At 34.0% G+C, this 22,561-nt stretch overlaps 1 protein-coding gene across 12 annotated transcripts in view; it reads right to left on the bottom strand.

The window, feature by feature from the left end:
- Positions 1-2,479: 2,479 nt before the first annotated feature.
- The window catches only part of Ogdh (oxoglutarate dehydrogenase Nc73EF), a 208,112-nt gene continuing 188,030 nt past the window's right edge, over positions 2,480-22,561 (bottom strand). For 10 of the 12 annotated variants that reach the window (XM_081728728.1, XM_081728727.1, XM_081728731.1 and 7 more), the window contains 3 exons: positions 20,925-21,079; positions 14,681-14,797; positions 2,480-3,628 (listed from right to left, as the gene is read on the bottom strand). In XM_081728728.1, coding sequence (XP_081584854.1) covers positions 3,529-3,628; positions 14,681-14,797; positions 20,925-21,079 — 372 coding nt within the window. In that variant the 3' untranslated portion in view covers positions 2,480-3,528. The remainder of the gene's footprint in view (positions 3,629-14,680; positions 14,798-20,924; positions 21,080-22,561) is intronic. The other 2 variants (XM_081728734.1, XM_081728735.1) reach the window with 1 other exon arrangement.

The following is a 22,561-nucleotide window of genomic DNA, read 5'->3' as shown; positions in this document are numbered from 1 at the left end:
ATAATATTCAAATTTCCTTTTTTTAAAAAAAAAATTCAGAAAATGTCCAATCTAAAGATGCTCCAGTTGAAGGTCTAAAATTCGGTATATAGACTCCTTAAGTAATAGAATATATGTTTTAGTTTTCGAAAACTGAGTTCCTAAAAGAAAATTTTCTGAACTATTTAAATTTTTCTTTTTTATTCAGAAAGTGTCAAATATTAGTATTTGCTTAAGTTGGAGGTTAACTCTTCGGTACACAATATGTTCACTAAAATTACGTGATTCAGCATTTTCGAAAATTCCAATAAGCCTATCCAGTTTGCCAGAAGGACCAGACTGTCACGTGATCAGGTCAAAAATTACGCTGCGTGCTAAATCGAGTCTGGAGATTCCAAATCCAGATGTGAGATATTTCAAGCATGTAACCTCCGCGTGGGGCGCCCTAGGTAATTCGTAGACGCATATTGTTTATCATCATTGTTGATTTTACTCAAATAACTGGACTTTTGACCATGTTCTATCCATATTTACCTTACGTGCTATACATCATTTCTAAGCGCTTCATTATGTCTTTGCGATAAGCTTTCAATTAGCCATCTCCCTGTATTATAGTGTTTGAGATAAGTGGACGATTTCATTTTGCTCATTGATTTTCCATTGACTTTAATGTTCATGTTTTGTGATGTTTTACTACGTTCCATCCATTTTAGAACAATTTGCTTTTCGAATATAGAATCTACATAGTATCTTCTACATTTACGCTGAATTTCAGCCATCTCCCTTTTTTGGTTTCTGAGATGAGTAGAGGAATAATTTGTTTTTCTTTGATTCTCCATTAACATTAATGTTAATGTTTCGTGCTTTTGACTACGTTCTATTCATTTTAGGGCAATTAGCTTTTTGACTATAAAATCTACTTAGTATCTTCCACATTTGAGCTGAATTTCAACTATCTGGACCGAAAGTCTGTTCACATCATTGCAACTGGATAGACCCTTTGAACAGGAAAAGAAGGCAATTTCTACAATATGCAAATTACCAGTCTTATATTTATTACATCTTACTTTTCCCGTACGCAGGACGGACACTTCTGTTATTATTGATAAAATTTAGCGGCCACTTATTTTCTTACACAATGTTTTCTCTCTTCTGTAGTAGCGTCATTTCAAGTTTTGTTTGAGAGGGAGGGGGAGCAAAACAGTGTGTGTGTGTGTGTTGTACATACTGGTATAATATGATACCGATAATGTATTCATATAATACCGACGCAAGCAAGTGTTGTACCGTAATTACATTAGGAGAAAAAAGAACCAGCAAATGCACATGAATATACCTTAAATTCCAGCAGTAAGTTCAATTTTTCTTTATTTTCCCGTAACATTATTAGTTTTCCCATGTTTATTAATCTTTTTTTTTTCTTTCTTCATTCTTTAAAATCAATGTAGTGTAGGTTTTTTCGTTTTCGCCAGGTACATCTTACATCCGGGGAATTTCTTCTTTTTCTTTCTTTCAAAAATTGGGGTTGCGTAAATACGGTATATCTGAGGAATGGTGAATAAAATTAATGATATTGTTGAAAGATCATCGAGTAAAGCTGCGTGACAGCCTAGGTAGTAATTATTTTAGTCAAATTTATTTAATTTATTTTAATATTCATAATTAACGTTTAGATACGAGAAAGCTATCACCCGCGACGGGTACTGCAATTGCTCACTGTTGACAAAGAACGGAATCCCAATAATATTTTGAAACACTGTTTGAACATGTACAAGCGCAACTTAAGTAAATTTCTAAAGCGTTATGTCACTGTGGATGAAATTTAAATACATTACTGCCAACCAGAAAGCACAGTCAAAGCAATGAATTTCTGAAGGAAAACGTTTATAAAAAAAGTTCCATCGGGTGGCAGAATTATGGTAACAATTCTTTGGAATTCCTATGGTATCGTTTGACTAGACTTCCTGTAAAAAGGTAAAACTAATACAGGTATTATGCCTCCTTATTAGATCATTTTCACAAAGAACTGCTGAAAAAGCAGTCGTATTTACCGAAGAAAAATCTTCCACCAGGACAATGCTCTGGTTTACACTTCTGCAACAGCCATGGCCAAAACTGTCGAATTACTAATTCCAATACGAACTGTTGCATCATCCATCATGTTTTCCAGATTTCGATCTTCTGGCTTTTTCCTTTGTGAAAACCTGAAGACTTTGCTCGGTGGAAGATTATTTGCATCTGATGAGGAGATCATGCTTGACAGAAACGCCTATTTTGCACCATTTGATAAGTCCTACTTATTTTCCGGAAGGCATAAAAATCTTCGTCGAAATGTATCTAGTAACAAACAGATTGTATCGAAAAATAGTATGAAACACAAGTTTTCCATTTGTCATTGACTTACCGAATGCTCTTCATATATCTTATGCAAGTAATTCACATTTTTAAAAAAGTGGTTTGGATTATAGGAATAAAGGAGATGAATAGCAAATAACGACAATTTGTATGTAGACTTAAGTTTTATTAAGACTGATTTAGATGGATTAGCACTCCTTCACATTCTTGAAAACTTGCCTATAAATAATCTTTCATTATTTACAAAGGATAAATTTAAGTCTTTTAATATATTTTACAAAACTGGACATATTTTTCTCAATGTCATTGAAAACCCTTAAGAAAATTCTTCCACTACATCCATAAGTACTAACTCTTTCACATACAAAGTGAAACTTTCGAAATTTTCAGGTGATCTCTTATTTCAACAGTAAACCCGAAGTTACATCCAAAGACAAAAAAGTGTATAATGTACAAGAAGAAAGTGAGCAGTAGTGAATTTTTGGTAAAGGCACGTGTGAAGGGTGACAAAGTGCGACGTATTACTACAGCACGTTAGTATGACAGAGAAACATACTAGTACGTATATACATACAGAAAGAAACACTAACTATGGGTCAAATACAACTCACAGACTAACAATACTGATGACAAATAAGTTTACTAAGGAAACTACATCAACTGTATCATGAAAATAAATAAGGAACATCTACATAATGAGCATGACACCATGCGATGAAAGAAATTATAAAGCCATGAGTACCTAAAAGGCATGTAATTATGACTAAAAAAATAAATTACCAACTGTAATTGCACATACAGTAGTTGATATTACATTTTTTTTTTCATTTCTTTAGGTTTTCTTACAAGATGCCGACAGGTATTTAAAGCTTTTTAGGTTCTATTTTACAAAGTGACAAAAAAACATATTCCATTATTACAATGTACACTTAAGACTGCTTTGAAAACAAATCAATATGTACAGAAAACTCAAATATACAAACATTTTAAGCATTGCCGATTTCACAAGTGCGAATTTTAATTTACATAAAAGAAAAAGCGCACATATATATATATTTGAAGATTTATTTGGTATATTATGCTGTACACTTTCTACATTAACTTGTCTTAGGTCTAGTATTTAAATAATTCCGTATTTATATTTTAACAAACGAATTTTAAAAGAAGAGCATTTGTGTTAGCTGCATTCTATCTTTAGTATGCAAATGTATCATTTACAAGTTGGTCTAACTCTCGCATGTGCATTACTTTGCTACCAGTTGCTGTGGATGCAGAAACAGGTCTTCCGGCGTAACTGAAAAGAACAAAACAAAAATTCTTGAAAACTATTACTTAGAACTGCATATCAATCAATTTATTTATTTATTTATTGTTTGTTACATATTACATACACCTACAGTGGGAGGGCACGTGCACAACTGCACAGACTGTTTTATACTAGAGAGACTGACTAGTCAAACCTTATTTTACAACTATGCACATTGATTAATAGACAAATATGCAAATGTAAAATACACCAAATGCCGTTAGAAGCGCAACTGGAAACCCACAGTCTGAAAGATTGTATGTTTCAGGACATAAAGAATGTTATGTTCCAAGAAAGATACAAGTTATTTTTTCTAAAGCTCGATTTTACATTGATGGGATAGAAATTCATAATTTTTATATATATATATGATGCTATGATATGATGTTATCTTGAGGGAATTGTGCGAACAACTTACGAACTCATTTTCGCGACTTCATAATTCTTCTGGAAGCTGAGAACAAAATCATTTATTCACTGTTAAAATGGTCCGAATGTTAAATTTTAGAACACATTCTATTTAAAGGCGGTACTAATATATTGTACTTTGAAGCTAAATACATCAGCATGTAAGGTAGTTGTAAGTTGTAATACATATACATTTAACAGAAGTCAAGTGAGACTGAAGGAGTAAGTGCTTGATCCGTCAAATTCTGTTACTGTTGAGGTTATTACATGCATAAAGTTTGTCCAATCTTTGTCCAATACGGCAGTAGAATCATATACATACATTTTCTTAATTCATTAGTAAAACCTTATTTTTGTACTTTAATTGAAAACAAGTATTCATTCGGTAGCTTTGTCAGTGTTAGACGCATCTGATAATTGCGCTATTCAATCTTGAAACACTGTTCAAATGTGGCTGAACTAAAATATTTTGACTTTTTTAGAAGTTATAGATAAGATCATGTCTAGGGTGCGTACAGAATGCGTTTTTGCTGGTGGCTGACTGTACATACTCTATCGCCTCGTTTCATAATCAATTTAAAAACTAAAATGCTTAATATTACTAACGAAAGGAAGAATCAATCGATTTATTTTTACACACCAGATTCTCTATAGGTGTGAATTCTATAGCACACAAAGAGTGAAAAAGTGACTGATTGGACCGGCACTGGGACCCGGGACCTCCGGCATACCATGCCGATGCGTTAACCATTACACTACCCAGTTCACACCCCAGAACATCCACAGAATCTCACTCTCGATGTTGGTGCGATGTGGGTGGCGTAGTTGTTAACGCAGGTCCCGGCTTCGAGTCTCTGTCCAGTCAGTCACTTTTTTACTCTTTGTGTGTTATAAAATACGGAACTTTTAAAACAATATAATTACTGACGAACAACACACATGAACACTCTGGAACGGAATTACAACACACACATATAAATCATGAAGTAATAGGCAACTTCTATAAGAAAATCAGCATGAAATAAAGACAAAATGCAAATTAAAAATTGTTACACTACTATCCTTAAATTTGGACCATTGATATAAGAGTTGGTCGCAATGGATTTAGCCACGAATCTGCAATGACAGAAATGCTGTTACATGAGTAACAACTCATATTTTAAATTCCTCTAAGAACAATGATGATGACGTTTCCTGAATTTTAATTTGTAAACACACTTTCATCATTTTAGGCTGTAATCGGAAGTATCAATTCTTCTAATTGCAGATCCAGGAAATAGTCCTGACCTTAATTAATAGCCAATTTAAAGTGTGCTATATTCGCACAATTCCTTAAATAAATTGAAGTTGAAATTGACTCAGATAATCCCCATCACTTAAATGCCCCTTATTACAATGGACCATTACAGGACCATTGTATATATGCGAATTGTAAGTGATTTACACAGACTTAAAAAAATAGTAACCACTATTAATTTCCATATTAAAACACTAAACAAAACATGAACACTCGTAGTAAGTGCGTTTTAATTAATATTAATACAAAGATTTCGATGATGGAAGCCTAGAAAATGGAGCGACTAAAGAGCCATACCAGAAAATAGTATTTCTTTTTCTTCCATGAGATTGCATTATTTATTATAAGACTTACAGAATGTTTCATCAATATTTATCATTAATGTCTTTCAACTTTTTAAACTTCCATACTATGCTATACTAAGTGTCGGATGTCTTATAGAACGGCTTTGTCTGTCTGTCTGTTGACATGTATAAGAGCAAAAACGTTAAGCCATACGGTACCGAGATGCGGTTCTTTGCAATCGATTCAGCGTGCAAAGAATGGGTTCCATCTCCTTCGTTAGCCCTCTATTCAAACCGGAAATGGTTCAAATTAGCCATTTACGGTTTCAGCGTTTATCGCCACAGAACAAAATCGCTAACAGATAGCGAGAAGCTGTTTCATACAAACGATTCAGAGTCTTAAGCAACATACCATGACTGTGCATTTCTACCAAAACCGAAAGTGCTTGAAGTTAACTCTACTTCCGGTTTCAATATTGATTTCCGTAGAGGAAAAACGGTAAGAGACATAGTTTTTTTTTTTTTTTTTTTGTGTGTGTGTGTGTGTGTGTAATCGACCTACCGTCCCAAGAATTGGTTCCATCTCCTTCATTAGCTCTCTATTCACATCAGAAATGGTCCGAATTTACTATTTCCGGTTTTAACATTTATCCCCATAGAGCAGAAACAGTAATAGACAGCATCAAACTGTTTTCTGCATCCGATATAGTTCTCAAAATTATATATCATTGTAACCCGCAACATTACCAAAATCGGATGTAATTGAAATTTAGTAGTACTTCCAGTTTCAAATCTGATTTCCAAACTGTAAGATATCGAGAAGTTTTACATTTATATATATATATATATATATATATATATATATATATATATATATATATATAAATCTCGTATCGGTTCAGCGTCCCAAGAATAGGTTCTATTTCCTCCCTTAATCCTCTATTCAAACCGAACGTGACTCAAATTAACGATTTCCAGTTTCAACATTTATCGCAACAGAACAACAACAGTTAGGGATAACAAATAGGCCTAATGTTTTTTTTTTTTTTTTTTTTTGATATGAAGTCAGCGTCCGAGGAACAAGTTCTATCTTTGATCTTATTACTGTACTGTAACCAGTAGTTACATTTTGGAACTCTTTCGTTGTTACATATTGTGAAATTGCTCACTTGTATTATTATTGTTATTGTTATTATTATTATTATTATTATTATTATTATTATTATTATTGCTTGTTGGTCTTTGACCCATGGCTGCTCTACTTCTATAGGATTTTTCCTTATCTTCTGGCAAACTGTCCTCTCCTAGAATGCCAGTTCTTCTTCATTATTGCATCTTTCTGTACTTTGGCTGGTTGCGGTCGGTAACACTGAGGACAGTTATTCAGCTGTTTATAGTATTTATGTTGTTCGGTCGTATTTTCATCTTTTCCTTACATATTACCATATATAAATCACGAAGGGTCGTGAGGTCTTTTTGTTTCTTACTTTTAAGACCTCTGACAGGTTGGGCCCCCTACCTTGAAATTTTAATTGATTCCACTCTTGCTACGGATTTTTTTTTTTTGGGGGGGGGGGGGTATTATGTACTACAAAAATGACTATTTGATAAATGTCCAATATGTAATTCATTGATATATGGAAGATAAAAGACAGTAAGATGTACCTTATGTTCGAGAAAGGATCATTTAACTTCTTTTAAGCAACTTTACAATGATGAAAATTTTGTCTCAATATGATTTTGGATATATTTGTGTCCGGAAACTAAAAACTGTGAATATTATTTTCTTGAACAAGATAGTGGCTTTACCTTGGGCAAATCAACTGATAATCAAAGCAAATTACGAAAGAAAAAGAAATTGTGTTCTGGTTGTAAAGGATCATTTACAGGTTTTGAATCTATATCTATTAAATAAATAAGATTAGGCGAGAACTATTAAATGGACTAGTGTTGTGAAGAAAAACTTGCTGCTTTGCATAAAGCGAAGTATGAATTAAAACTGCTGTAGGCGTGTCAGCAATCAAAGAACCCTTACTTCTAATATCTCTGCAGAACTAGATGCTAGTCTTGTTCCGAATATAAATTATAGAAGTCAGCACTCAAGTTTAGTTGAATATAATGTAATTAATAAAAATAAACGTTTCTCTCAATCTTCTTAAAATTGTCCTCAGGTGCCAAGAAATGGCAAACAAATTCTAAATCGTTCAACTAAAATAGTGCAAGAGAGATCTAATCTTAGGAAGAAATTAAGGAAGCCTGCCATTGGTTGTGGTTCAAGTAACTCCAATTTTGTTTCTAAATAAATAAATAAATAAATAAATAAATAAATAAATAAAAGTATTATTTGTTACTAGGTTCAGCCCGTCAGTTGAGGTTGAAGAAGTGAAGAATATTGTAAAGCATTAAATGTGACTGAAGAGACGAATTAAACTAAACTGAACGAAAACTATTTTCGATGATCTAGAGAGTGTCAGCGTGTGTGTCTGGATCGAACTTAAGTGTAAATATAATAATAATAATAATAATAATAATAATAATAATAACTTCTAATCTAGTGTATATATTTTCACCCAGGAGTTTCCTCTGAAGACCTTGGAAATGATCTTAATAGTATTTCTAGCAAACTTAATCTTTTGAAAAATAATGTTCTAATTATTGGAGACTTTAATAGATCTAAAATAGACTGGTTAAATAAAAAACCTTTACCTGGAATACAATATTAATCTAAGATTAAGTTTCAGTTATTGTTGACTTCTTTGGGTAATGTGAGTTTCAGAGTGGAACTAATAGTTTCGAACTTGGAGCTAGTTATAACTAATGTATTTCCTGTGTCCAATAAACATGATGAATATATGGCGGGGAATCAAAAAGTTTCAGGAATGATGTTACAGTTTTGGTATTTGAGATGTAATCACAATGAATCTTGTACAGTACAAACCTTAGATTGCCTAAAAAATGACAAGTGCGAACAGGTCATAACAGACAGCAGTGTACGAGAGAGTAGCTGAACAGAAGAGAGAGTGATGGTCAGTTGTGCAGTGTTCGAGCAACGTGCAAAGATAAAGTTCATGTGCGATTAGGGACATCTGCTTCCTTATAAAAAACCTCAGAAGTACGCGTGTCGCCACTGTAGAAAAGGTCAAATTCAACGTGCCAGCTGAACTTCGGAAGATGCCAACAGAAAATTTTCGTCGCTGTTTTTAGTAACGGCAGAAGTGGTGGAGCAAGTGTATGTGCGCGCGCGTCGAAGGTGCCTACTTTGAAGGCAATTAAATAAATGTATACAAGGTAATCAAAACGTTCTTGCCATTTTTGACGTCCCATTAATCATGCACTCACAGAAAGGAAACGAAATGATATACATCCCTGCCAAGCGATCGGGAGTTAGTTTGAGCATCGATCTTCAGTAATACAGGCACGTTGCGCACATACAGCAGTCATAGCTCGTCCAGTGTAGAAGACAAACGGCTGTATCGAAGCAGATTGTTCGCGTATGTTTTTTGTAGAACTTTAAAGTGGACTCAGCTGCTGCATCTAGTCACCGCATATGTCAGGCATTTGAGAAGAATGCTATGAACGAACGCACCACCAGACACTGGCTCCAGAAATTCCGTTCGAGAGACGTGAGGACTTCTAGACAACCACATATGGATGGTGAGGCCCTGAAAGCAGTCATCGAGGAGGACAGTGGTCTAACGTGTCATGAACTTGCAGAAAGGTTCCATCTTTCCGCTGATATCGTCAGACTGCACCTGCATGGGATAGAAAAGTCATACAAGTTAAGCAAGAGGGTACCCCATACAATGTCGGCACTAACAAGCAACAACGAGCGACAGCATGTCTATCCTTGCTCACTCGGCACCTGAACACACCCATTTTTGATCGCTTGCTCACTGGTAGCGAAAAGTGGGACCTCTATGACATTCCGGCAGGAGTCGGCACTCGTCAACCGCACGAGATGTGCTGTTCCTGCACGACAATACCAAGCCACATGTGGCAAAGAGGACCGGGGAGACCCTTCAGCAACGTGGCTGGGAGACTGTGCCATGTAGCATATTCACTGGCATCTTGTTCCAACAGATTACCACTTGTTTCTTTCCCTCGACAATCACTACCGTGGGAGATCCATCGCAAATATGACACACCTGTAGAAAGCACTCACTGACTTCTCTGCATCCACAGGATTGCTGTCACAGATATGTGGAAGTGGATAATTGAAATAGGAAAAGGAATTTACTGACTAATGGTTTGTGCAGAAAGTGTGTGAAGTGATTGTGAGCAGTGTCATTGTGTTTCATAACACATTTGATACAAATATTGTGAAAGGGAGGGAAATATATCCCTCCCTTTCATAATATTTTTTGTAATAGCAATTCTGAAACAAAGGAATGAAAATAACATATATCAATGTAGCCAACATAAATTTAGAAACATCCATATTAACAAGAATAATGACCTGTATTAAGTACTGTTTGGAAACGTAATACCTCTCTAAATAACTCAAAAGGTGGATAATTGTGTAAATTCAAATGAATACATTAAGAAACAAATTAAATTGAATATAAATTCCTTTGATGCTGCAGGTAAATAGCTCCAGGCAAATGGTTATCGATCTGAACCCATATATTCACATGGTCAATATCGTGCAATGCTTGGTTATGTTGAATTTGAATCGGATCCCATTGAGTGTCCAAAATGCAACTTTGTGGTGTTTTAGTACACATATGAGACTACAATCTGGACAATTTGTAACAAATTCAGAGGGACATTTCTATGCGAAATTCAAAATTCAAATCTTAATTTGAATTTTTGAAGTATTATTGTTTATTTTACAGTTTTTTTTTCAATATAGTACAACTTTTAGAGCAATCTTTAAGCTTTCCAGTGGTGTTTGTTCCACGTATCTAGTGCACATATTAACCATTTTATGACAATTTTTAATAATCACTAACTGAAAAAATGCAATTTTTTTTTTTTTTTTTTGGCATTTTTGAACACCCTGTATGGGGACACTTTCAAGAGGAGAGAGGTAATATTTGGGATTTTTTCATCTTCCACTGTAATAAATCTGTGCACCAATTTTTACAAAAATCTAAGATCGTCAGGTCAGATTTTGCCATTTCATTGGTTGATTTCACATGGAATGTCCCAGATGTTTGTAAACTTAAAAAAGTTATTGTACTTGCGATGGAAAACAATATACCGAAATCTAGGTCTAGGAAGTCTATACAGGGTTTTCATAAAGTCTGGACGGATTTAATTTGCTTATAATTTTCATAAAAATGCTCATAATGAAATCAAATAAAGTGCAAAGGGTAGCGGAAGGATTAAATTTTTACCTGTAATCTGCACCAGCTCAGTTCATTCACCGCCACACCTTCAACTGGGCGCCATTTACGTCCACACATTCGCGTAGGCGGCCGAATGTCACCCGACCTTACCCCCTGCGACTTCTGGCTTTGGGGTCATGTGAAAACGGAAGTTTATGCAAAGAAGCCAAGTGGTTTGGAGAACTTAAAGGACAAAATCAGGGCGTCTGTGGCTGGCATTTCGGATCAAACACGGCGGAACGCTGTGAGTGGATTCCAGCGCCGCCTACGCGAATGTGTGGACGTACATGGCGCCCAGTTGGAGGTGTGGCGGTGAATGAACTGAGCTGGTGCAGATTACAGGTAAAAATTTAATCCTTCCGCTACCGTTTGCACTTTATTTGATTTCAATATGAGCATTTTTATAAAAATTATAAGCAAATTAAATCCGTCCGTACTTTATGAAAACCCTGTATATCCTTTGTGGTATTTAAAAAAAAAGATTATCTCTTTGCTAAGAATTAAAAATTAAGCTCATAAAAAAATATAGTTTCTCAAAATTTTAACGATAATATAGTTTTTCAATTGTAGAAGAAACTTTAAAAAAACAACTGAATGAAGATAGACAACGGTACTACAGAAGAATAGAAAGCGATTTAACTTGTGCTCCGGAAAAATTTTGGAGATAAGTTAACGGCGTAAAAGTTAACGCTGTACAGTGTCTTAACTGTAAAGGATGGGCACACAAAGCTTGTAGCAATGTGGACGAATATGATGAAACTTTTATTTGTGATTTTTGTTTTTAGATTTAACAAAATCGTGACCTAAAGTTATTTTTTCTATGTTATTGGTCTAATATAGTCTAGCCCTCTATATTTTCCGCCCTTTTAAAGCTTACATATTTTTTCAGTTGTATTGATCTTACTGTACTGGTTCTTGGAGTAATTACATATTTTTCTTGTAAAAAAAAAACGTTTTTTATATATATATATATAATTTTGTATGTACCCGGCCTTTAAAAATTGTTTTTGCTCTCGAAATTTACCAGCTTTTACTACTGAAATAAACATTTTTGTGTCAATAACAAATCTATTTAACATTTGAAAACTAATTCAAGCTATACTATCCACATAGATGCTGAGGAACAAGTAAATACATTTTGGGTCCCGGTTTTGTCCGACTTTCTCCTACAGGATATCCCACAAATAGATATACACCCCTGCATTGATCAAGTATAACATTTTAGTTTATAAATTTATTTGTTCAGCTCTTTTGAACAAATTAAGATCTAAGTAAAAACCACGTTAAAAAATAATAAAAAAAACTAAGTTTACCTGATGGATAACAATAAGAAATAATATAAAATGCAATGAGCTGATCAGTACAGTACTGTATACCTACTTTTGGCCCACCCTGTATTTGTTCTTTTCTAAAGCTGATTTTTCTTCCTTTTCATATTTTGTGACTGCTTCAATAATATTGTAAATTATGAATATTTGTATGTTTTCTATAGTATATTTATTCTATATGCATGTGCATTATGCTTTTAGTTTATTATTATTTTTTAAGCTTCAACCAGATATTGCATGTTCGTTTCTATAATCTTTTTTTTTTTCTTTTAAACTATTTTTTAGTAGTCTATTTCATCTATATCTTGTATTATTACTTGTATTTTGTACTTTAGCATGTTGCTTATATTCTATTTCTATAAACCTTATGCTTGTAAATACTTTTTTCTTCTTCTTTCCTCTTTAGCGCACTTTTGGCTGTAATGCTGTTGGTTGCCACTAAACATATTTCAACAATTTTATTATTATTATTACTATAGATATACAATGCCACAATCTTCGTGGTTACATTAGATGACGTACCAAATATATTAAAAGAAAAGAAAAATCTCAAAAACTTATTCTGTAAGGTTTTCTTGCAGAAATTTAATCTATTCTTGCTGCTTGCAACTGGCTACGTAGTATTCTTTCTTTCACTCGTAAGCAAGAAAATATGAATTATGAAACAACATTTATTACACGGCTACACTCATATTGTTATGTTACTGTGAGGGAAACTTATTTCATGTTTTACCTGCGTTTATGGTAATTTGAGGCTGACACTAGACTAGCTTGCACAGCTACTTCAAAAACTAACATTTTTCTTCATGAATGTCTCTACTTTCCATTTTCATCTTCTATAAATGTTCTCTTAAATTAAAGCACTGGTAACTTCATGTATTTAGGCCACGGAACCAACCAATTTTCTAGTCTTGTTTTTCGTAAGTTAGAAACTTTTAATTTTGTATAGTAACACGATTATCAAAAGTAATAATTTATTTAACACCAACTTCTATTGCCTTACACTGTTTTGTAGCTCTTTCTGCACAGAAATAAACTCTTTTCGAAACCTTTACAAAAAGAAGTTATTCAACATTGGAGCAACAGAAAAAAAAAAAAGTCATTGGATTGGTAGGAAATCTGGTCTTCTGTTTAGTGGAAAGATCCTTTATCAACTAGTTGAGCTGAGCGAAGCGAAGCTCTTATACTCGGGTTAGCCGTTTGGTTGTCCGCGAACTCCTCCTAGACCGTTTGGCCGATCTCAACCAAACTTAGCACGCTGATAGTGCTGAGTGACAACATAGGTCGAAATCAAAAATCCGATGTACCATCGAGGAATAATCACCGAAAAACGCTTCCTGATTACGTAGTTTAAGCTCGCTCAGCTCATTTCATTGCAATCGGGTATATCCATTGCATTCCTAGTTATCAGTGGCTTATTAGTTTCCTGTTTTCGATACTTTATTTCTCGATCAGAACTTTTGATTTCCTTCAATCTAGTGATCAGATTTTTTATTTCAATATATGCTTGCAAGTATATAAAAGCATATAAATAAATAAATATATGCAGTTAATATATATTTTAAATTTTGTTAGAAGTTAATGCTCATGTTCACTACAATAATTAATGAATATGACTTATTTTCAAATAATATTAGTCTTTTTTTATGAACTACAACTTTTTTATGTAATTGTCGTTAAAACGTGTACTATGTATAAAAAAGAAGCCAAAAATGCTATATTTAGTTCTAAAGCAATTGCTGTTTAAATTGTATATGTGTGTAGTTATATTAAGCCTAAGTAAGTAATGAATATTCAGAGTTTTAATTTTGTAACATAACAACAACTGAAAATTAAAAGCTATAACAAATTCAACTTTCACAATTTACAGTTTCAACGGCAAATTCTGCGTTCTCAGATTTAAGAGGTATTTAGCAACATACAAAAATGGCATAGATATCTATAAGTTTTCATCTTTAATGTGTGATTCGTGCACTGTAAGCATGAACAAATATGAATATGTTGGGAAAACAGAAAATTTAATACGTCAAGTAATTTTCTTGTGCTTTTCTCAACTTTGTCTACATAAAATACTAATATACGAAAACAAACATATATTCGGAAGTAACAAGCAGAACATATAATCCTTAGAAAACAGCAGCATGCAAAACAATGTTTTATGTGGAACTAATTCTACCAGTCATCGGAAACAGGTGATTACGACTGCCAGTATCAACATGGTGAGTGAGGTTGAAGTGATAAAAACCACAGAACTAGTGTAAATGGATGCAACCAATGCTAAGCTTTTTGGATCAAAATGAGGAATGAACTACAAGCAAAATAAACATTGATTTTTATAAAAACGGGAAGCAAGAAGCAAATATGAAAAAACACGCTTTACAATGACCCCTCACCTAATGGTTCTGGCTGGGGGTTGTGAAGCTTGTGTTGGTGGTGGCTGCTCCTCTTCTCCAGAGGATGAGAAGAATTTAGACAAAAGCCCCTTTCGCTTTTGAGATTTTCCTTGATGACTGCAACGATTTTTAAAGGATACGAATTATTAGATTATTTTCCAGAAGTGTTATTTTTGTAAATAGATAACAGAAGAAACAGAGTATGGGAGTACCAAGCAAATTGAAACTGAAAGAAGATTTATTTTTAAACGACCTAACTCCAATTCCTATTTTCTGAGGAATACAAATGAACTGTCAATCTCTAATTGTGAGAAGCGTGAATAAGAAAGTGAGAAGTTGGTAAGTATTAAAAGGAAGTCAGTTACAATCACGGAATAATACAATTCCGATTTCGTAACTCAGAAGATATTTCTCTTATCTAGCATCCCATATTCCAAGAAAAAAGTAAAGTAAATATGATGACAAATCAGTCTGATATACACTCAATATTGCTAAATGCTAAAATGACCGCTATGAAGGAATGCCTACGCGCTAAATAAATAATACAATTTTGGAGCAATACTACCGTGACCATTGCTACTAAACTGTATTATTTATGAAATGAAATATTTTGGAAAATACTAAAAAATCGTTTGTAAACTTTCACTTTGTTGCAAACGCCTGAAATTAGATCTCTCAACATCCCTAAACGGACACCTCTTAATAGGGGATACGTAAATAATACGGGGAAACATTTTTGTATCGGCAAAAATATAATATTACGGAAAAGAACCCTCTCTTTTACAAACATTCTCAGATACGGACGCGGACAGTCTGCTTTTACCCCCTAACGTTTTAGTAACCTCTTCATAACGAAGAAGAATTATTCTCAGCTCATACTAATTTTTCTGCAATCTAAAAACAAATTTTCAACTGATGCCTTTAACTATCCAAATTCAGATCAGAAACTAGCGTCTGCAGAATTATACGGCAGATACTTATTGTAGATTTTTCTCAAGAAATTCACAAACCGTCATAATTGATTAGTTCTGTCTATATTTTCACTATTTAATAACAATATTGTATGTTCTTACTGGGTTACAGTCAGCAAGCAAATTAAGAACTTCATCGAGTTATCTTTTGTACTTCAGAAAATTATCACACAAGAATTTTACAGTACACTCATAAGCTTCCCCCCTCTCTCCAGGATACTTTATTTATTTATTTAGAGGGAGATCCCCTCACTATCCCAGCAATTCGAACACTTCATTCCAATATTTCGATATTGTCTATATTTCCATTTAGGTTTATAACTATTGTACTGAATATTGCATAGAATTACGACATGAGCTGTGAGTAATCTAAATTTGTATAACCTTTCTGAACGGACACTTCTCATTTACAGACAAATATTCATGTCAAATTGGTTTCCGTTATAGTTTCACTGTATTACTTTCTAATATAACGAAATACTTTCGTTATGTTTAGAAGTGTGAATACACACACCTTAATAAACTAACAATTCTAATCTGTCTATCTGTTTTACATTGGCTAAATCTCTAAGAACCTCTTCATTTACCTAGTATGTGCTAACTTCAAAAATACTTTCTACCACCACCACCACCACACACACATATATATATATTATATATCTATTCCCATTAAAATTAATTTTGTTTCACATTTTGAAATTACGGTAGACTTCCAAATGATGTTATTTCCTTTTAGTTCAACGTTCCAGGATTATTCAGTTTTCGGGTGCAATAGAGGAAGAAAGCCAGAGACTGAATCTTTTCTTCAAACGCCGACTCTACCCCCCCCTCCCCCACACAAAAAAGTTCCTCGTTATTTCTTACAAAAATAAAATTAAAAGAAATCTCTAAATTAATGTTCCACAATTATGCTCCAAGGGTAAGGGAGGCAATGATGATAATGAAAAGGAAACGACAGAACCCTGAGAAAACCCATACAAACAGTGTCTGTCCACCACAAAGTTCACTTGACACGAAACTGGATCGAACCAGGGACCCCGCGCACCTGAGCTCAGCACTGAGCCACCGCGGTCTTCTATCTCTTGGAACTATTAATATATGGAACCACTACTCAAACCGGATATTGTACTAGTTTTACTACCTGTTATAGTAGAAAAATAATAGTTGAGACGAAATCAATTCTTGGAATCCTGATTCCATACATGTAAAAAAGAAGGTTGTCGCCAACTATTACCGATCCAGCTCTGTACGAATCAATATTGAAACCGGAAGTGGTGGGTAATTTCTATAATTTTCGATAAGAATAGAGGAAAAAATTTGGAACCTATCCGTATAGAACAAAATTCATAGCAAAAAGTGCATCTCACTATCACATTTTTTTTTAAATTTTTATCTTTTTTTAATTATTTTTTATTTTATTTTATTTTATTTTCTACTATGGCGATCAGTGTTGAAACAGGAAATCGTACACTTCAACCATTTCAATTTTAGCCCTTCTATTCAAGTGGAAGTGAAAGTTATGTTTGAGACATTAAATCCATATAAAATGTGTATTTCTCGCTCAGCTACAGATTTGACCCTATGGTCAACTGAAATCTAGAATTATATTAATTTCTATCACTTCAGATTGTGATAGAGGAATAAAGTCTGATATGGAAATTAGCCATAACTACATACTACTACTTTAGTTCTATAGCGATTGGTGTTGAAATCGGAAGTCATTGATTTTTAACATTCCTGGTTCGAGTCGAAGGACAAAGGTCAAGAGGTAACATGTTCTTGGAACCCTGAACCATTATATAACTCGAATGGGTTTTAGAGTACAGAATCGAGACAGGCGCTTGTATTGCGAGACAAGACCGATACAAACCAAGCTAGCAGTCTCGAAAGTCTTGGTCTCGTCTAGAGATATTGAAACGAAGTACTGACTTCATTTTTACTCAAAATTCATTGTATTGTTAAATTATATATAAGATAATGGAATGGCTATCGCCAGATGACCGCAGTCATCTGTGTATGCACATGTTGAAATATTTCCTGCTGTTTTGGTGCAACAGCTCGTATAAACAGAAACTGACGGCAAAATCTTTTGATTGAAAAAAAAGTAGGGCCTGGAATTCTATAACAGGGTACGGCAAGATAAGGAAAAGATGAAGAGCATCAGATTAAAACAGAGAATTTGCTACAGCTATCAAGACATTAACAGCGTGTAACGAACTGTATATTGATACTTCTAGACATCTCTTTTCAATAAGCAATAAAAGTGCTTAATTCAACAACATAAATTCAGATATAATCATGGAGAAAATGTAAGTCATGGAGAATAAAGAAAAGAATATCAAATTTCTTATCTGTATTTACTATGAGTAACCTAAGCATTTATACTCTGATTTTGCTCTTCTTTCGCTAATAATTAGCATAGAATTGTTATATGCGTAAAGCAGATATTTCATTTTCTTTGCTATGCGAAAAATTAGTCCAACTTTTGCGATGTACTATTTCAGTTCATTTTAAAATGTGTTAAAATAAAGATTGCCTTGTAATTCTGAGATGACTCAACATACCAAATTAGCCATTTCAAGGGAAAAAAAAATCCAAGTTAGAATGTCTGCTTAACTATGATGCCGGTAATAAACTTAGAACTAAAGTAAAACCTACCTTAAAAAAACTGATTTGCTATATTGGGTCAATTCAGAGTTACAAGACGATCTTTATTCCAAAAGATTTTAAAATGAACTGAAATACAACGTAAGTTTTAACAGAGTTTTTTGCAGATTAAAAAATAAATAACTTCACGCCGAAAGCAAGGCCAAGAACATTTATATCGAACGAAAAGCACGGTAAGAGTATGGATGCTAACGTCAATCACAGTAGCGTCATTTTAGATTTTGCCAGGAGGAGGGGAAGAGACTTGGCCTACGGACTTAAGACTGATCTTTAACGGTTTCTGAATCTATAGGATGAAATCTGATTACACAATAGAATTTGTGCAAACAGAAAGGCTTTTTGGTAGAACTCACAATATAAAGTTAGTCATGTCTACCAGAAAGAAATATATCTACCTCGTTCATTCACTTCTACAGTAAAATTAGCAATTGTGGTCATCCCAAAGATTGAGAAATCGTTAAAGGTCAATTTCGAAGAAAGAAGAAAAAAAAATAAAAAAATAAGTTCCTTAATTTGAAACTATTCATATTGTTAGACGAAAGAAGATAATTAGGATATATATGTACGTATAAAGTATTTGAACCTTATAAACTAGTATAGAAAAACGAAATATATACACCGTGCACAGCAAAGACGAGTGCCGTAGAAATTAGATTATACAGAAATAAGCTGATAATGAAGTTGCGGGAAGCCTATGTTAAAAAGTGTCAATTAAACTTTTAAAGTAAAACAGTAATGAAGCACTTCATCCATTCGAAATAAACATTTTGTAATAATGATTTACCAATATTTGTTAAGATATTAAACATAATACTTTGTGTTGAAGACGACAGTCAATGAAGAACACAATGAATAATAAATCAAAAATCGTAAAATTTGCGTTACGATTCGATCCAGTTTTTAGTTCCACGCAATTTATTTCGATATTATTGAGACCGAGATCCAGACAAGCATTTGCTGATCGAGACGAGATCGCTATTTGTCGACCGAGACTGTATACTGTCTCTATCTCGTCCTGGCTTGATATCATCTCTATTACCACTTCCAGTTGCAACAGCAATAATGTCGGAGGCGGAATCTATCTACTAAATCCATATTAAAAATTTCTCGCTTTGTATTACTGTTCTCCTGCTATGACGATTAATATTGAAACCGGAAATCGTAAAATTCCCCATTTTTAGTTAGTGTTTACCTGAATTATTCACTAGGTTTACATGTTCTTTTCTGTCCACCAGGTCTAACGGATCAATCGGTTCTAACGGTCAACTAGTTTCATATGGGTAAAAGTGCGATATCGATCCAACGGGCGGGAAGGCGAGCGGTTCAGAAATTTTCCGAGCACTAGTTGACATCACAGGCAAAGGAAGCTGTCTTGGACAAGAATTCCTATGTGATCAACATGTCAGCTTCAAAACCGATTTTGTAAATATGTGGTATAAAATTGACCACAGCTTGATTAGTTCCATTATTTTTCAGAATCAATTGACCATATACTGGTACACGGTTTCTTAATAAATACCCTGCTATTTATACTGGAGGGCATTGCCTTTTACCTCCAATGAAGGATGGCTTACTAATTAAACGGTTTCCCTGCTTACATAACACATTACGTGATTAGATACCTTCATGTTTATTACCCTGACACGTACAAAGGATTGTTCAAATTGGTGAGGTAATCCGTTCGGTTATCAGACCTAACACCTCCTAACTATGATCACTGGGATGAAAGAAAAACCTGATTTACCTGGTGACCATGGATAGCTTAACAACCAGTGAACAAACTGCCGTTGTTATCTGAGGGTGGTACGGCTGCGCTGTGCCAATAAAAATAGACTAGAGCATGTTCAACAGAACCGTCAACGTGAATGCTTCAGATCTGTCTTCCTGTGGATTCTCAGGTGTATGCTTGACTCGAAATATGTAAGTACACCGTCAGCCTGTTAAGTACTACATCTGATGGTTCAGTCCTTTTTTTCTTTCTTTTTTTTTTTTTTTTTTTTTTTTCTCGGAGGTCAAGCGTTTCAGTCTTTTTCTCATGTATAAGTCACATGCATTCCATTACTCGTAATATTTACTTTTTACTTTGATACTTCTGAGTGAACAAATAAAGGGTTGGAATATTGAATTTTGTCACTATATACATATCCTACTAAATAATTGAAATGTTAATAAGCTTGCTTTTGATAATGCGTGAATCAACTTGATTCTCCGTAGTTTTATGTTGACACAGCAGTCAAGCAACTGGGGACGACTTGAAATAAAAAGATAAAAGACTTCAGATTTAGGGAACTATAAATCCGAAGTAGATGGGACGGGAAGTCATACATGTCTCCTTACTACCTAACAAGCCAAAGTACTTTGTGGCTTACAGTGCCATGGAGTATATTAATAATATAATATTGTATTCCTAAAAACGACGAAAAATTTACAGATTGATAAACGTAAGACTTAAAACTTACCAGAAATCTTTCAATCAAAATTATTTCACACTATGTTCTTCAATGCTATTTATTTTTATCTTATTTATTTATAATTTTTAATTTTTTTTGTATAGTTTCCTGCACCAACATATCCTCTGAATATTAATGAAAAATGTAACTACTTACGCAATAGGTCTACTATTGTTGTTTGCGGTCTCGAATCGGGGCTGGACGTAATTCCAGGCGCCTTGATTTTTATGTTCCTCTTGTGTCCAACACAAAATTGCATTAGGATATTTCAAGCATTCTTTCTTAACCAAGTCAAAGGGGAATGGTGATATCTGTGGGAAAAGAAATAAGAAATATAAGTACACTGCTTTACGTTTGCACATGGACAACATGAAACATATATTATATATATATGTGTGTGTGTGATCTTGTTTGGTATCGCATTGCAGGAAAATGGCACAATCATTTGAAATTAATTTTTGAATATAGTTATCACGCACCACGTACCATCATGTCACTTTAATATTCATATCCTAAAGGTGGGCGGGGGTCAAGATTTATGCCAAAAATTATCTTACAATCATGTCAAGTAATGAAAATGAACTTAATATATAAACTCATTAAAAATACACGGCCCAGTGTCCAGCATTGTTGAAAATTCCTGTTTCTGGGAAAAAGGGGCATTTTCTATAATTTCTTTCTTTACATTGAAAGCGACGTTGCTATTTGTTTGTGTTCGCGTCATGAGGAAACCGTTGAACAGTTTGAAATGAATAATGGAACACAGTTAGGGCCTACCCCAAGCTGGGTTTTTATCATATTACGTTGATTCAAGGGTGTATCCTAAGAGGAGTAGAGAGGGTTCAAAACTTACGCCAAAATATAACATTTCACGACCCCGTCAAGTTAGGAAGATGAAACTCGGTGTATATAAACTTTTGATTAAATACAAGGGAACATGTGTCCCAGCGTTTCTGGCAATTTTCATTTTAAGGGAGCATGGAATAGGGAGCGTCTATTTTATTTCGCCACATTGAAATTTACGTTGTCTTTTGTGATTGCATTGCAGGAAAATGGCTGAACCGTTTGAAATGAATTTTTAAACACAATACGTACCTTAAGCTGGGTTTTTATCATGTGCCTTTGATTAAAGAGCGCATCCTAAGGGAATAGAGGGGTTCGAAATTTAACTTAACAAAGTATTCTATGGGTCTTATCATTAAATTTTCATTGAAATGTGTATACAAAGAGGGAAGGGATTCAAATATTTTCCATGACATATTTTCCCTGTACGAAGAATGGACTTTCAGACAGTAAAAAATAAAATAACCAAAAACTGAATTATCTGGACGTAAAAAATCTTTCCTGTCCGCTAAATGATCAAGTTCATATTAAAACATTTTTTGTTCGAAATATTTAATATTCTGGAGCCGTAAATTCAAACTTCACTTCTTAATAAGAAAACCGTATAAAAATTACAAACTAAAAGGATTCTCCTAACTATCTGCACAGATGCTTTGGTTAGATTGCGTTAGTTCAGCATCCCTTTCAGCACCGAGGATATAGGAGAGATTGATCTACAGTTTAAGATGGAATCTGAAGCAATGTAAAGAGTTCACATTTCAAGATTCCCACTGGGTACCTAACTTGCTATCCTGTGCACCAAAGTCGTGTGCACTGGCCACTAGACCAGCGGGGCTGCAAAGATGCCGTTCCATTGTTTACCTACGACTGAGAAAAAGGGAAACTTAACTAAGGTTGGCAGTGAGAACTGAGTCTTAGACTTTCCAACTTTCATTGTGTTAATAACAAAC

Source organism: Thermobia domestica, chromosome 10, assembly GCF_964235325.1.
Source record: "Thermobia domestica chromosome 10, izTheDome1.hap1.1, whole genome shotgun sequence".
In the NCBI taxonomy this organism is placed as follows: Eukaryota; Metazoa; Arthropoda; class Insecta; order Zygentoma; family Lepismatidae; genus Thermobia; species Thermobia domestica.
Note: the sequence above shows the minus strand (reverse complement) of the source record. Positions and strands in the feature narration are given on the sequence as shown.